Genomic DNA, 16,974 nt, shown 5'->3' with positions numbered 1-16,974 from the left:
CTCCCATGTGCTTTGGGCTCTTATATTCCAATGCTGCCATTTTTCTCTTGCACCTCAGGACCTTGACTCAGGAGGATCCTGGAGACAATCAGATCACACTGGAAGAGATCCTGCAACTGGTAACTGTCCTCCCACAATTTCTGTCCTCCCGCAACTGGATCGCAACAAAGAGCTGTGCTTATTTTGTATTTCCCTTCTGCCTTTATTTCCCTCTGATCCCTTTGTGTTTTGTGGGAAAGAGATGCTTTCATCGCCCACTAGTGAGCATTTCACAACCCAACATAAATTACGAGAGCCTGCTGGGCTTTTTCTAAGTGTCTTTGGGTGGTTTTTGTGTAACTCCCCGGTCGTCATGCAAAGGGGCCATTTTAAGGATACGCCTGCTTGCACCAGTGAGTCAATGCTGGAAGTTTTGGGGCAAAATTCTTCAACAGCCACTTTAGAAGTGAAGCAGAGAACAGAAATGTCCCTCCTGGATGGCAAGTGGGCTGCCTGCCCAGGAGTCAAGTGGCTTATCCGGGAACATCCTGCACTTTTCTCAGCAAAAAGGAAAAGGGAGTGAGGGCTTTCTAGTCCAGAGCCCCACTCAAGACAAAACCACTTTGGGAAATTCCTCCAAAGAGAAGAGCAGAACAGAGCAGGTGTCACATTACTTTGCAAGAAAGCAGAGTAGCAGGAGGCATTTTTATTTGCGCAGGAAGTTCCTGCTTTACCTTGATCCATCTAGGCCAGGGATGGCCAAACTTGGCCCTTCAGCTGTTTTGGGACTACAATTCCCATCATCCCTGGCCACTGGTCCTGTTAGCTAGGGATGATGGGAGCTGTAGTCCCAAAACAGCTGGAGGACCAAGTTTGGCCACCACTGATCTAGGCCATTGTAATGGTTGTAAGGGTTGTAACTTACTTGTGCGTAAGTTGCCTTCAGTTTTAGTTATATTGCCTGGCCAACCATGCTTTGGCTGACAGCTCACACTCCGTGACCGGTCAGTCACTTGCAGAATCCGTCAGTGGGCGTTTCTTGAACCTCTTCCAGCATAAGAGCTGTTTGACGCCTAGTCTCCTCCTACTTTCCCTGCGCGGAACTCGTCTGCGCTCTCTCCACTAGTCTCTGGTAAAGGGTCTTGGAGAGCTGTCTCCAATTCCTCCATCTCCCTCTCTTCTCTACTGGTGTTACGCTGAATTCCTTCCCCCCTGCTGGTCCCCTCTCCGGCATCGCTCTGGAGCCCTGCCTCCGCCTCTCGCTCTGATGTCAGTTCCCTGACAGCCATATTGTTGACACTGACTGTCAGCAGCCCTGCAGGGTTTCAGGCAGGGAGTCTATCCTCACCTTTACCTGGAGAAGCCAGGGTTTGAACCTGTGATTCTGTGAAGGGAAATCAGATGCTCCACCACTGAGCTAGATCCCTTCCCCTTCTTGTGTGTGCAAAGAGGCAAAACTGGTGCAGAGTGCCAAGCACTTGAGGAGCCCCTTGGAGCGCAGGCTTGAGGCTGCATGGAGTGCAGAGTGGCATTCCCCGCCCCCCTGCACGTCAACAAACTTCTAAGGTAGGGCTGCCATACATCCAGACATTACCAGGATTTCAAAGGAGGAACTGACATCCAGGGGAGAGAGCCCCCACTTAGAGAGGATCCTCAGCATGAAGCAGGCCTCTGCAGTCCAAGCTCAGCACTACTGTCATGCTGCCTCTTGTTCCAAGATGTAGATGCTGCCACTCTGTGGCACCTGTAACAGTGCCGGTTCTGTGAATCGAAGCAGTCGAATGGGCATATTTGGGGTAAGGCAATTTGTAGGTATTGCCCGCCTGGCCTCCAATGTCAACAGGCCTCAGGGTGAGCCCTCTGTGACTCTTGCTGGTGCTCACCACACACACACACACACATGTGCACATATGCATAGATGCTCACCCCATTGAAGAAGAGGCTGAGCAAGGCCTGGGAGGAAAAGGGACCTCCCCATAGTAGCTCTCTGAGTCTTTGCTTGCTACCAGCAGATTCTGCACTTGTTGTCTTTGCTTCCATTGAGGGGCTTAAATAAATGCTAGGGCTGTCTTCTTTCTCTCCAGGCTGCGGGAGTCAAGGCGGAGCCCTTTGAAAACCACTCTGCTTTGGAAATCGCAGAGCAGATGACTTTGCTGGATCACCTGGTCTTCAAAACCATCCCTTATGAGTGAGTCACAAAGAGGCTTCTGCTTTCCTCCTTTCCATCTCTGGCATGTAGGGAGAAGGCAATATTTATTTATTTCATTTCATTTCTCTTCTTCGCCTATTTCTCCAAAGAGCTCAAGGTGGCATACATGTTTCCCTGCCCCCCCTTTTAATCCCCACAACATCCCTGGGAGGTAGGTTAGGATCCCGATCCTAGGCTCAGATCCTGCTGGCTGGTTTCCCATGGGGACATCTGGGTAGCCACTGTGAGAACAGGATGCTGGACTAGATTTGGCCGTTTGGTCTGATCCAGCAGGCTCTTCTAACATTTTTATATTCTTACCACTTTGCATTTTCAGAGAGTTCTTTGGGCAAGGCTGGATGAAGTTGGAGAAGAACGAGAGGACTCCGTACATCATGAAGAATACCAAGCACTTCAATGATGTGAGTTTGGTCTCTAGGGCTCTGAACAGCTTTGGAGGAGCCCAGATGCAAGAGGGACTGCTCCCAATTTGGGGAAGAGGGGGCGGTGTCGCATAGCATTGCAGTCAGTGGGTGGCCCGGCTGGGGAGGTTCTTGTTCCCAGATCTGCCTCTGTGGTATAGTGGTTAAGAGCTGTGGACTCGTAATCTGGTGAACCGGGTTTGTGTCCCCGCTCCTCCACATGCAGCTGCTGGGTGACCTTGGGCCAGTCACACTTCTCTGAAGTCTCTCAGCCTCACTCACCTCACAGAGTGTTTGTTGTGGGGGAGGAAGGGAAAGGAGATTGTTAGCCGCTTTGAGACTCCTTATGGGGAGTGAAATGCGGGATATCAAGTCTAAACTCCTCCTTCTGTGAGAATCTGGACCTGCTCTCCTTTTCAGAAGGAAAGCACTCAGGCAGAAGTTTGACTTTGGCAGGATTTCAGAGGATCTGCTTGACATGGAATAGCTGGAAAGCTTTGATGTTTGTTCAGCAAATGGCCAACTGGCCAAACCAGTCTCCAGAACCACCACCCCTCCTACTCTCTTCTAAATAGCATTAGCACTTGTGGATTACAGTGGAAGTTTTCTCCTGAAGTGCTGGAAATGCACACGTGGTTGGAAAGGGCAAAGGCAGAGGCAGGGGGCAGGGCAGGGATTGTTAAAACCGAGGCCAGGTGAAAATGAAATGCAGAAAAGCATAGATGGCCATAATGATATTATGATCATTTCAACCTCCCAGAATTCTCTGAAACGGACCTTACCACTTCGAACTGAGGCTGCCATGTTTAAACTGTTTTTGAGAACCCCAAAGCTTGCCACACTTTGTGACACTTTCCTCCTTTGTCCTAATAAAAGGTATTATTATTATTATCCTACTGAAGCTCCATCCCTCTTATTGACCTCCCTTTTTATGCTGAATTACAGTTCACCAAGAGGTTCAGGGCAGATAAAAGAAAGTCCTCCTTCATGCAATACATAGTTAGACTGTGGAACTCACTCCCACAGGAGGAGCTGATGGCCACCAACCTAGATGGCTTTAAAAGAGGGTGAGGCAAATTTGTCAAGGAGAGGGCTATTGATGCCAACCAGCCATGATAACTCTGCCTCCACAGTTGGAGGCAATTGCTGGAAAGGGAGAGTGCTTCCGTGCTTGGGCCCTCCTTGCTGGTTTCCCATAGGCATCTGGTTAGACTCTGTGAGAACGGAAAGCTGAAATAGATAGGGTATTGGCCTGATCCAGTAGGCTTTTGTTCTCTTCTTATGTTCCGAGCTATTTTTTGTGGATGGAAACAGGACAGAGGTTTTTATAACATGATGTGTGTAGTAGTAGTAGTAGTAGTAGTAATAATTTATTTATACCCTGCCCATCTGGCTGGGTTTCTCCAGCTACTCTGGGTGGCTCCCAACAGAATATTAAAAACACGATAGAACATCAAACATTAAAGGACTTCCGGGTCGGCGCCATCGCCGAATGGCGGACTCCCTCCGAGCTCCGGAGGGAGTCGGCTGGGTAGGGGTCGGGTCCTGCCGTGCCGGCGACGCGGGGACCCTCAAAAACCATGGGCGGAGATGCCCATGGACTTGGTGACTCAGCGGGCACCGTTTGCGCCCCCCGACCCGTGAAGGAGCCTTTTTAAAGGCTGCGGAGCGGGTGACGGGGGGGGGGGTGTGGTGCTGTGAGTCCAATGCTTCCCCTGCCCAGCGAAGCCGCATGCCATTCGGCGGAGAGCAACAACTTCTTCTTTGAAAATTTCGGATATGGACTAAAAGGAACAACCTGTGAGTAAATTGATTGGACTTAAAAGGGAAATTTGATCTTTGAATTTGGAGCAAGCGGGGGGAGTGCAAAAAGGAAGTCCGCCCCCCCCCTGTTGTAGATGGCTCAACGCAAGGATTTGACAACTAAGATCGAGAGATGAACTTGTTTACCTGAAAAAAAAATTTAACTTCACGAAGGGAAATTACAATAATTGTGCTGGAGGAGAAGACTGATTTGTGGGAACTAAAATGCAACCCCCCCGGGAACCGGGAATGATCCGCTATGAGAGACTGGTGAAGAGACACAGAAACTTTGACAGCTGTCAAAGTAGCTGTCAAAGCAGGAAAATAAAAGAGAACTTTGTTACGATGGCTTTGCTGGTTAGATTTGTTACAATTTGGACATAAATTATTGGAAATAAAGGCAACAAGTTATTTGACTTTTGGGTCTGATTTTGAAAGAAATTAAGTTACCATATTCCCTCTAGAGGGAGGCTGGGACATTGCAACAGTAGCAGCAAAATACTATGAATTTGAGCAGGATCTGTTATCTCTTGGGAAAGCTGCAAAAAGAAGCATTATTTTGTCTACAGAGGTTTCTATACTAAAGGAGACAATGGATTTATCTATTGAAGAAAGGAAGGGACTTGACGCAAGTTATGTTCCTGAATAACAAAAGCCTCTGTGGAGAACAAGAATTAGAAGGTTTCTGCAGCAGAACAGGAAAAAGCAACCTGAGGAATAAGAGCTGGACCAAATTTGAAGCCGGAGTATTTGGAACATCCAGACTTTAAAAGGACCAAGAAATAGAATTTAAGTTAGACTCTTAAACATAGAGGTCTGGATGGAAGAACAATTACTTTTTCTGAGAGTTTTTTCGAGATTGGACTTTCTGAAATTAAAAGCTATCAAAAGACGGCAAAGTGGAGTTGAGATATAGACGTGGATACACCAGGCTGGCAGTAGACAATGGATGAACTTTGGGGATTGGAACCGGGGAATGGGGGGGGGGGAGATTTGGAATCCAAAGGCTGTAAAATTTTATATTATTTCTTTCTTTTCTTTTTTCATGTTTGTTTGAAAATAGGGGAATTCGTGGAAGGGAAATGGGGTCGATCTTAGGGAATTATATAAAATATAAGGAGAAATGGTTCATTAAGATAAATAAGATAAATTAATTTGGAATAAATGGGTTATTTAAAATTACAAATAAGGTTTTAAAATTTGGGGTAAGAATCTGTGGAATCAATTTAAGGGAAATGGAATACAAGAGGGGGAGGGGGGGAAGTCCGGGAAAGATGCCACTGAAACCAAGTGTAAATCATATTTGTTTTTTCTTTCTTGCTTGCTATCTTTCCTTTTTATTCTGGAAAATTTTTAATAAATATTATTTTTAAAAAAAGAAGAAAAAAAAAAGAACATCAAACATTAAAAACTTTCCTAAACAGGGCTGCCTTCAGATGTCTTCTGAAAGTCAGATAGTTATTTATTTCCTTGACATCTGATGGGAGGACGTTCCACAGGGAGGGCACCACTACCAAGAAGGCCCTCTGCCTGGTTTCCTGTAACCTCACTTCTTGCAAACTGCCAGAAGGCCCTCAGAGCTGAGCGATGGGGATGGAGATGCTCCTTCAGGTGTACTGGGCTGAGGCCATTTAGGGCTTAAAGGTCAGCACCAACACTTTGAATTGTGCTCGGAAACATACTGGGAGTCAATGTAGGTCTTTCAGGACCGGTGTTATATGGTTTCGGTAGCCGCTCCCAGTCACCAGTCTAGCTGCCGCATTCTGGATTAGTTGTAGTTTCCGGGTCACCTTCACAGGTAGCCCATTTAAAGCGCATTGCAGTAGTCCAAGCGGAAGATAACTAAAGAATGTACAACTCTGGTGAGACAGTCTGTGGGCAGGTAGGGTCTCAGCCTGCATACCAGATGGAGCTGGTAGACAGCTACTCTGGACGCAGAATTGACCTGCACCTCCATGGACAGCTGTGAGTCCAAAATGACTCCCAGGCTGCGCACCTGGTCCTTCAGTGCCAGGATGTCTGTTCATCTGGGCACTGTTCATAACGTTATTATCCCCGTCTGTACTTTCCTGTGTCTCATTTCTTTCTGACCTCCCTATTTACAATCCTGTGTAAGTGTGTGTAGATAGTTAGGTAGCAATAGACCTGCAAATCTGGATAAGACTTCATGCACCTGCTGAAAAAAACAACAACCTTATGCCATAGTGAATTTGTAAGTCAGCTGAAGCAAAACAGCAACCAAGGTTCTTGCGGCACCTTAAAGACGAACATGGAAAACATATGGATTTCAAACTCTTTACCCATCTTAGTTACAGATAGATGTCCAGTAAAGGTAAAGGGACTCCTGACCATTAGGTCCAGTTGTAACTCTGGGGTTGCGTGCTCATCTCGCTCTATAGGCTGAGGGAGCCGGCGTTTGTTCGTAGACAGCTTCCGGGTCATGTGGCCAGCATGACTAAGCCGCTTCTGGTGAACCAGAGCAGTGCACGGAAATGCCGTTTACCTTCCCGCCGGAGCGATACCTATTTATCTACTTGCACTTTGACGTGCTTTCAAATTGCTAGGTTGGCAGAAGCTTGGACAGAGCAATGGGAGCTCACCCTGCTGCAGGGATTCGAACTGCCGACCTTCTGATCGGCAAGTCCTAGGCTCTGTGGTTTAACCCACAGCACCACCCGCATCCCAAGATGTCCAGTAGGAGATGTAGCGAAACCTTGGCGACCTCAGGCTTTAGGAGCCAGCCTTGCGGACAAGTTCTGTGAACTCAGAGCCCTGTCAAGTCCATGCATGTGCCCCTGAGATAAAAGTACATTTGGTTTCCTGTCCTCATCTTTTTGTGCTTGAGCTTAGGGCTCTGTGATCCTTTTCAATGGCACACAGGCGGTCCTGATGACCGCCGGGCTGTGCGGCTCCTCTCCCTTCTGCAGATCAGCAACCTGATCGCCTCCGAGATCCTCCACAATGAGGACATCACCGCCAGGGTGAGCGCCATCGAAAAGTGGGTGGCCGTGGCCGACATCTGCCGCTGCTTGCACAACTACAACGCGGTCCTTGAGATCACCTCGGCCTTCAACCGCAGTGCCATCTTCCGCTTGAAGAAGACATGGATGAAGGTGTCCAAGCAGGTGGGTATGCCAGCAGGGAGCACGAGGCAAGGCTCTGGGGTCACTTTGGACTCGTAGAATTGTATAGTTGGAAGGGACCCCCAGGGGTCATCTAGACCCTGCAATGCAGGAACTGCAGCTAAAGAATCCCTGAAATGTTCGAGAGTTGTAGCAGTAGTAAATAATAATATAAGTAAATAATTGTGGGGTATTTTTTAATTTAAATGCATATGCTCAGCATAAAATCAGTAAAATCAGTGCAATAACAAACACAGTTTACAATATCTATGAAATCATTCAGGGAAAAGGGTTGTGGGTGAGCATCTGCTTTGCATGGAGAGGGTCAAATATTCAGTTCCTGGTGGCATGCCCAGGTAGGGACGGGAGCCCCCCCCCCCCGCAAAACAAGAACTTTGAAGGGCCATGGCTGCCAGTCAGTGTTAAGCTAGACTGGTCTGACTTGGTAGCTTCTGAGAATGCAGATTCCTTCAGAATCATGAGAACTGGGCACCGATCCACCCAGCCCAGCACAATGACTGGCTTTGTTTGATCTTTGACTTCTGCTGCATGCCAGTCTATGTGCAGAGGCGCATGCTAGCTGTGGAGTGCTGAGATTTTTTTACTACGTAGCCACCCCCCCCCTCCTCCCCCAGCCACAGCAGAGAGCTTTGCTTGGCCTATTCTGTGCAGCTCCTTCTTCCTCCTTTCATCCAGAACTCCCCTGCCAGACCACTTAGGAGGCTCAATTTCCTTCTTTGCTGTGGAACTGAGACCTGGCATTCTCCCCGCAGATACTTACCTTACGCTCAGATGGTTCCTCACAACACAGTGCAGCCAAACCAGATGGAGCAGATTTCTTGCTCAGCTTCAGTTTCTGCAGAGGATTCACATAAAGAATATGTTAAGCTGGAACCTCTGTGGTCTTAAGGCAATTTCACAAGTGACCTCCACTCCGTTTTTGAACTTCTGTGTTGCCTTCAGCCCAGTTGTCTCTATTAGGCAACTTAGCTGTGATTCCAGCATTGCAGGGGGTTGGACCAGATGACCCTTGGAGCCCCTTCCAACTCTTACAATTCTATGATTCTAGGGTTATTTGGTACAACTAATTGACCGAAGCTTCCCTGGCCAACTGATAATTTGCCCCACTTCCTGATTTTGATTCCAGACTACTTTTTGAATTTGCTGGGCCTGCCTTTTCACCATGTTGACCAAAGCGCCCATTTGATTTTCAGTAGCTCAGAAGCAGATCCTTGGTATCATTCCCCAAAAAGGCGCCCCCCCACCCCCCACCCCAGCCTGGATTCTTCTTTCTTCCTTAACCAGAGTCTGCACTTTCTGCCTTATGTCTTTCTTTTCAGACGAAAGCTTTGATCGACAAGCTGCAGCGCCTGGTGTCTTCGGAAGGCCGCTTCAAGAATCTGAGGGAGGCCCTGAAAAAGTAAGTGACTGGCAGCAGAGCTCGTCCGCCTGGGGGTGGTGCCCATCATGCCTTTGTTTGCAGAATGTGAGACCTTGCGTGGCGTCTGAGGTATGTGCATGCGCACACAGAATGACAAAGCATGGCACACCTGTGAGCACCTCCAGTAAGTGCTCCTTCCCGCTAGGTATTTGGCTGATATTGCCGGGACCTGAGAAAGTTCAGCTCTATTTATTTATTTATTTATTTATTTATTTATTTATCTATTTATCTATTTATTTATTTATTTTGACCAGATGTCAAAGAGAACAACAACTACCAGACTTTTAGAAGACATCTGAAGGCAGCCCTGTTTAGGGAAGCTTTTAATGTTTGATGTATTACAGTATTTTAATATTTTTTTGGGAAGCCACCCAGAGTGGCTGGGGAAGCCCAGCCAGATGGGCGGGGTATAAATAATAAATTATTATTATTATTATTATTATTATTATTATTATTATTATTATTATTTTCCACATTTTTCCTCCAAGGAGCTCCAGGTGGCTCAACTGGTCCTCCCCTTCCTCGTTTAACCCCCTAGACAACCCTGCAAGGTAGGCTAGGCTGAGAGGGAGAGTGGCTGGCTCCCAAGGTCACCCAAGTGAGCTTCATGGTTGAGTGGGGATTTGAACCCTGATCACCCAAGTCTTAGTCCTCACAACAGCCCTGGAAGGTAGGTTAGGTTGAGAAGCAGGGATGTGAACCCTGGTCTCTCCCAGGTCTTAGTTTGACACTAACCACTGCACAGCACTGTCATTTGCTGCTCAAAGCCTCAGCTGAGGAGGAAGAGCCACCCAGAAGCCCTCCTTCCAAGGAGGCTGAAGGTATCAAGGGTTGGGTCTCCAAAGGCCCAGGTCTGGAAATGTGGAGCTGGAGGGAAGAACTCCCATAGCACACTCCATGAGTGAGGAGTTGCTCTGGCTCGGGTGGAGGACTTTGCACACCCCTGTGAGCAAGGGGAAGGGAAACCAGCTAATTAACCAGGCGCGAAAGACTGTGAAAGGGAAGAGGCCCTTCAGAGGGCAGGGAGGAATGCTTTGGCCTCTGCACTGAATGCAGAGAATCTCAGAGGTTCCAGAGTTCCAAGACATTCCTATTTGCGCAAGGGAGAGGGGTCTGCGAAGCTGGAGACTCATTCATACTTGATGTGAAGGACTACACTGGAAAGTATGGCATGGAAACAGGGCAAGTTTTTGTCCCTCTTTTGTAAGACTAGAACTGGCGGGCATCCAATGAAGGGGAATGTCGGATGATTCAAGACAGATAATAGGAATCCCTTCTTCACACATTGCATAATTAGGCTATGGAGTTCACTCAGGTGGCAGTGGTGCCTTTCAACCTGGATGGCTTAAAAAAAGGATTGGACAAAGTCATGGAGGAGGAGAGGGCTATTGATGGCCACTGGCTCTGCCTCCACGTCTAGAGGCAGCAATGCTTCTGAATACCAGTTGCTGTAAGCCGCAGGAGAGGGGAGGACTCTTGTGTCCGAATCTTGCTTGCCAGTTTCCCACAGGCATCCAGTTGGCTTCTGTGAGACCAGAATGCTGGACTAGATGGGTCACTGACCTGATCCATCAGACCCTCCTTATGTTCTTAAGTACCAGACTTGATGTGAGGGTGATACAAAAGCTCTCCCTGCAGGGTGTAATCTGTGGTGACGGTTTATGAACCCATCTGAGCTGACATGGAGTGAGGAAAGTGCCTGTATGAACTGTGGCCAAAGAGGAAACTCAGGGGAAAGAGAGATTGGATCCTATCTCAGGGTGCCCATCACATAAGTGGGACTTCTTTTCTCCCTTCCAGCTGCGATCCACCCTGCGTCCCATATCTAGGGATGTACCTGACAGACCTGGCCTTTATTGAGGAGGGCACCCCCAATTACACTGAAGACGGCCTTGTGAATTTTTCCAAAATGAGGATGGTAAGTTTCCTGGGACAGTGCCTTTTGGCAGGGAGAAAGGGCAAATCATAAGGAGGTTTCATAAGTCTGATCAGATGTCAAGTATAGCCTGACGAAAGGATAGTCCGTGAAGATGTGAACCCCCTGATTACGCCACCAACCAGCATCAGGCTCTTTTATTTCATGAGCTTTGAGTGTTTCCCCAACATTTATTCCCGGGAGCACAAACATAAGCACCAATTTGTTTTCTTTCTGCACAGATCTCCCATATCATCCGAGAGATCAGGCAGTTCCAGCAGACGGCCTACAAAATTGAGCATCAGGCAAAGGTAACTTCACCGCAGACCCTTTCGGGGGGTCAGGCTTGTCCCTTGCACCCACTGCCCAGAGGTGAGGGTGTCTGAGAGCTCGTTTGAAAGCAGACTTCTCCACCCTGGAGTCCTCCAAATGTTTTGGAGTACAGTGGTACCCCGGGTTAAGTACTTAATTCGTTCCGGAGGTCCGTTCTTAACCTGAAACTGTTCTTAACCTGAAGCACCACTTTAGCTAATGGGGCCTTCTGGTGCTGCCGGAGCACGATTTCTGTTCTCATCCTGAAGCAAAGTTCTTAACCCAAGGTACTATTTTTGGGTTAGCGAACTCTGTAACCTGAAGCGTATGTAACCCGAGGTACCACTGTACATCTTCCACTAGCATGGACATGGTGGCTGGGGTTGATGGGAGCTGTGGTTCAAAACATCTGGAGGGCACTAGGTTGGGGAAGACTGTTTGGATAAAAACAATAGCTGTAGCTTGAGATCCACCTTGTAGGCTTCCTATAGGCATATGATTGGCCCCTGTGAGAACAGGATATATTCCTGAATAATTGTTCCTAGATAACCGTTGCTGAGGAAGGTACTTATAACTTCATGGAGGAGAGGGCTATCAATGGCTACTAGCCATGATGAATGCTATGTTCTGCCTCCACAGCTGGAGGGAACAATGCTTCTGAACACTTCCTACAAAACTAGCTCCCATAAAGAGAGAAACTATAAGCAGAGGTAGTCTGCTTCTGAATAGCAATTGCTGGAAACTGCAGGGGAGGAGAGACACTGTTGCACTCAAATCCTGCTTGTGGGATTCCCACAGGCATGTGGTTGGCCACTGTGAGAACAGGATGCTGGATTAGATGGGCCATGGGCCTGATCCGGCAGGTGCTTCTTCTGAGGCCATTAAGAAACCCTATGGTTAGTTTGTTGCACGGTATCCCAAGACCAACAGATCTGTTCCCAGCCATCGGGGGCTCACAACACTGGGCTCTCTCCCCTTGGGTCAGAGGGAGCAGCATTGACCCCTCGCTGCCTCCCTTTCCTTCACCCTCTCTCTGTTTTGTTTCTCTTCCAGGTCACCCAGTACCTCCTGGACCAGTCCTTTGTGATGGACGAGGAGGGTCTTTATGAGGCCTCGCTCCAGATAGAGCCAAAGCTGCCCACCTGAGTCCAGAGTGGCAGCAGCCCCCTGGGGGCCCTTCCCTGTACACCATGTACCATATTGTACATAGCAGCTGTTTGTTTCTTTTGGGAACCCTCAGTTGACTTCCTCGTATGTGCTTCTCCAAGACCCCACCACCACCACCACCCCTCTCCTTGTCTTTAGAATCTGACTAGCCACCGTTTGTCCTGGGGAGTCCGGCATAGACCACTTTGTTGACTGCAGTCCTGGTTCCTATTCAGCTATGTTCTCTTTGTTGTTGATTCTTTGCGTGCGTGCACTGGGGGCGGGGGGAGGGACGGAGGGGGTGGCAGCCGGGAAAGCCACCCATGGGGGCATGTGGGGCATTGCACAAGGGAGCCCCTCCTTACCTGAGGAACAGCTGCCTGCTTTCCAGGCCTCTGCAATCTGGGCACGGCCTTCCATTTTGCCAGGAGGGGGGCTACGGAACACACACACTCACTCCGAGTCATTTCGGATGGCAACCGCTAAGTCCCCCAATAAAAGTCATGTAATAAGGGAAGGCAAATTCTTGAGGACGCATTTCACTGAGCAGCGGCAGGAGCAGAGAGAGCCAAGGGGACTCTGACCTCCTGTTGCCAAGGAGATAAGAGAGGCTTGAAGGAGAATCTGACCCGCTGGTGGTCAACTGGGCAAAGCAGGCTTGATAGTGGAAAGATGGTGGCTCTCTTCAGTGAGGCCAAGGTGGAGCAGTAGGGTTTGAGTGACAGAGTAGAAAGGAGACAGGCAGACAGGTCTCCCCTGGGGAACAGGTACTCTTGGTGCAAGAGGACTCCCTTTTGTGGGGGTGCTGTCTGTCCCCACATAAATGGGTAGGGAAGCAGGGCAGGGAGGAGACAACCACCATTTGGGTTTCCTGCCTCAGGCACCCAGGTGGCTTGGGCCAGCCACAAGAGGAAGACAGACAGAGACCAACCATATCTTTGAAAATTCCTGCTTCATCACCCTCCTGAGAGGCTCTGTGTGAATTTCGCTCCTCCGTCTGTAGACTTTAGTGACTCTTCTTAGTAACATAATGTAGAATTAGAGAGGGGAGGGGAGGGGGGAGGGGAATGGCCAAGTGTTTTTATTACATATACTGTAATCCTGTCTAACCACTTGCTAGCAGGACTACAGTAATGTACTGCTTATTCTGTGAATATTATCACGTATTTTTTACATTGTACAGGATATAAGCCCAGGTGAATTTTTGAGTGGCAGGCATGCTCCACAGTAACGGAAAAACCAGAAGAAGAAAAAAAAAACCACAAAACCTTTTGCTGTAAGCAATACCCATTGGTATGAGAATTCTCTTTCAAGACCTAAAATATTTCGACTTACAGCTTGTTTGTTTGGGAAAAGGAAAAAATTTCCATTTTTGTAAAAATATATGTTTCCTGATTACCTCTTGCTAATAAATCTATTCTATCTCAGGGTGAACAGTGGCTTTGCAAAGGTGTATTTTGGACCCATCAGGGTGAGCTGTTTGGGATGGGCAAGTTTAAGCAGGGGAGGTTGCCTAGTTCATTAGAAAAGCCTGGTTAAGACCCCCAAAATATGGCTAAGCAGAAGGTCACCTGAGAGGAGGACTGTCTGCAGGAACTCTATGGGAAGACAGGGAGCGGTAACTGTTGTAACCCATCAATCACCAGTTACCAGCCATGCAGCAAAGCTGGGGGCCATATTTCCTTATGGCAGAGGTTTTCAACCTTTTTTGAGTCCATGACTTCCTTGACCAACTGCATTCTTTCTGCGGCAGCCCTGTGGGGCTCAGGAGCCCAGTTATGTCACCCCTTGCCAGCAGAGCTGACAGCTTCTCATGCTTTCTTCAACATCCTCCCTTATGGAGTGTTCCCTCAACCTCCTCTCTTCTCCCCTCTCCTTGAAAGTCCTCTGGGCAGACGCTGCTTCTGCCCCTGGTCTCTGAGCTGCCCCTCCCTGCCCCAAAGAAACATGCCTCCTCATACTGCCCCACAGGGGCCTGGGACTTGTCAGCCCATTCCCAACAGCAAGGGCTGGCGGAGTGGCTGGCTCGACTGCCCTGCCCATCTGCTTGCTTACTCCAAGGCCGCCTCAGCTCCTGGCAACCAGCACCCCTTGGCCAGCCCCAGAGGCACAATTCCCCCGCAGAGCTTGTAGCCAGGTCTGCTGCAACAAACCACTGTGTAAGCCTTTGGAAGGCAGAGACATGAGAGGGGATTAGAGGCGGGAGGGAAGGAAAGAAAGAGGGACAGAGGCCGTTGTTGCCTGCGGCACCCCTGACCATCCTTCAAGGCACCTCAGGATGCCACAGCACCCTGGCTGAAAACCACTGCCTTATGGGTAACCTTCCAAGGCTCTCATCCCAGAAGTGGGTGGGGCCAGAGGCAAAAGTGGGTGGTGCAATTAATGGAAATCCTTCCTTCCTTCACTAGATCACTTTCTGCACACAGTTGCACATCCCTCTCTATCTTCCATCCAGATAAGCAAGAGGCATTGTTTATTTTATTGCTCATTTAATTACTCCATTTATATCCTGCCCTTCCTGAAGGAGCCCAGGGCAGCAGACACAGCAATTGTTTGTGTGTGTGTGTGTGGTTTGAGAGCAAGCATGGTGTAGTGGTTAGAGCATCAGGCTACAACCTGGGAGACCAGAGTTCAAATCCCCACTTGACCATGATACTCACTGGGTGACCTTCAGCCAGTCACTGCCTGTCAGCCTAACCTACCACACAGGGTTGTTGTGGGGATTAAATGAGGTAGGGAGGAGCCATCTACATCACCTTGATCTCCTTGGAGAAAAAGATGTGATATAAAAAGAATTATGTCTCTCTGTGTGTGTGTGTGATTAAAAACCTAAAAACCCTATAAAAACATCCTAAAAAGTTAGAAACTATGGGTGGAATTCAACTGTGCTTACAAATGTTCTGCCTGCATAAGCATGTCAGGTTGCTAGAGGGAACTGTCCCCCTTCTTCCATGTACTGTTCTGGAGGTTATCCCAAGCTGCCCATCGAGTCATTTTTTGGGGGGGGGGATGGAAAAAGGGAAAGCTCTATTGCATAAGCAGAAGCCATTTCACTCAAGTTTGTTAGGTGAATTCTACCCACTATCTCAATGGATGATCTCAGGGTAACAGGACCAGTGTCCTTCAGCCACCACATTCACCCGGGTAAATATGAATGCGTTTAAATTCCTCCTCAAAGTCAATAATGATGCTGGCAGATGCAATCTTGCCAGGGAAGGCATTCCACAAACAGGGAGCCACCATGGAAAAGGCCCTGTCCCAGGTCAACACCAACCAGATGGCACCACCAGCGAAGCCTCACCTGCTGGTAATCAAAGGGTCTGAGATGGTTGATATCAGAATTCAAAGACACATGTTCCATCCCACCAAAAACACTTGAGGTTTGAAGGGATGTGGCCTGCAGAGAGTTCCAGGGGCCCAACAGAGGGGCTGGGGGGGGGGCTACACCTGGGATTTCCCCTGCGTAAGGAGGACTTCAACTGAGATGAATCGTTTGACTGGGATCAATCCCAATGGGAGAGGCAAGGAGGCCCTGACAGCCAAAGGGATGAGTTGCTCTAACCTTCTGGTCCTGGCTGGGTTGATGGGAGTTGCAGCTCCAAACACCGTGAGGGCAACAGGTTGGGGCAGGCTGGAGGTAAGCTGGGGCAGGAGTAGTAGAAGAAAACAGGGAGAGAGTCCAAGCTTGAAAACAAGTGGTCCAATTGGGCTCTCACTCTGCTTCAGCCCCCACCACTGAAATGCAATGTGGTGTAGTGGTGAGAGTCTTGGACCAGGTTTTAAATCACCACTCGCCCATTAAGCTCATGGGGGCAGGCACTGCATTTCCCAGCCTAACCTACCTCATAGGCAGTGCTATTTTTATGGACAAAGAGGTGCCGGAATTCACCATGAACACCTGTCTCATTCACTTAGAATGGCAATGGCGCCGGAACTGTTCTGGCTAGTTCCCCCTGGAAAAAAAAACCCTGCTCCCAGGGGTGCTGTGAACATAAGAAGAGGCTGCTGGATCAGGCCAGTTGCCTATGTGGTTCAGCATCCGTCTTCCACAGTGGCCAACCAGATGTCTGTGGGAAACCTGCGAACAGGATCTGAGCACAAGAGAACTCTCCACTTCTGTGGTTTCCAGCAACTGGTATTCAAAAGAATTGCTGCCTCCAACTTTGAAGGCAGAGTATAGCAGCCATCAATAGCTCCCCCCCCCCATGAGTCTGTCCAATCCTCTTTTAAAGGCCTCCAAGTTGATGGGCATCACTGCCTCCTGTGGGAGGGAGTTCCAGAGTTTAACTTTGCGCTGTGTATGCGCCACGTGGGGATTAAATGAGATTGGGGAGAAGCAGGTCCGCCACCTTGAGCTCTTTGAAGAAGAATGGTGGATGAAGAAAGAAAGAGGGAGAGAGAGAAAGAGAGAAAGAGAGAAAGAGAGAAAGAGAGAGAGAGAGAGAGAGAGAGAGAAAGAAAGAAAGAAAGAAAGAAAGAAAGAAAGAGACTCCTTCTTGACAGCCTCCTTGGAAGCACCTGCTCTTCGTTGGGAGAGCAGCGGCGTGGCTTCTGAGCACGGGCAGAGCGCGCCTCTCGCCTTCCCTGGCCACGGGCTGGAAGGGGCCGGCCTCTCCTCCCTCTCTGCCCTCCCTGGAGGCGGCCAC

At 48.9% G+C, this 16,974-nt stretch overlaps 1 protein-coding gene across 1 annotated transcript in view; it reads left to right on the top strand.

Moving 5' to 3' along the window:
* RASGRF1 (Ras protein specific guanine nucleotide releasing factor 1) overlaps positions 1-13,762 on the top strand; it is a 59,938-nt gene extending 46,176 nt beyond the window's left edge. The window contains exons 20-27 of the mRNA XM_079953583.1: positions 59-119; positions 2,064-2,167; positions 2,505-2,589; positions 7,320-7,517; positions 8,855-8,934; positions 10,756-10,873; positions 11,113-11,181; positions 12,236-13,762. Coding sequence (XP_079809709.1) covers positions 59-119; positions 2,064-2,167; positions 2,505-2,589; positions 7,320-7,517; positions 8,855-8,934; positions 10,756-10,873; positions 11,113-11,181; positions 12,236-12,328 — 808 coding nt within the window. The 3' untranslated portion in view covers positions 12,329-13,762. The remainder of the gene's footprint in view (positions 1-58; positions 120-2,063; positions 2,168-2,504; positions 2,590-7,319; positions 7,518-8,854; positions 8,935-10,755; positions 10,874-11,112; positions 11,182-12,235) is intronic.
* Positions 13,763-16,974: the final 3,212 nt, after the last annotated feature.

Source organism: Podarcis cretensis (assembly GCF_951804945.1).
Source record: "Podarcis cretensis genome assembly, chromosome: 14".
Taxonomy (NCBI): Eukaryota; Metazoa; Chordata; class Lepidosauria; order Squamata; family Lacertidae; genus Podarcis; species Podarcis cretensis.
Note: the sequence above shows the minus strand (reverse complement) of the source record. Positions and strands in the feature narration are given on the sequence as shown.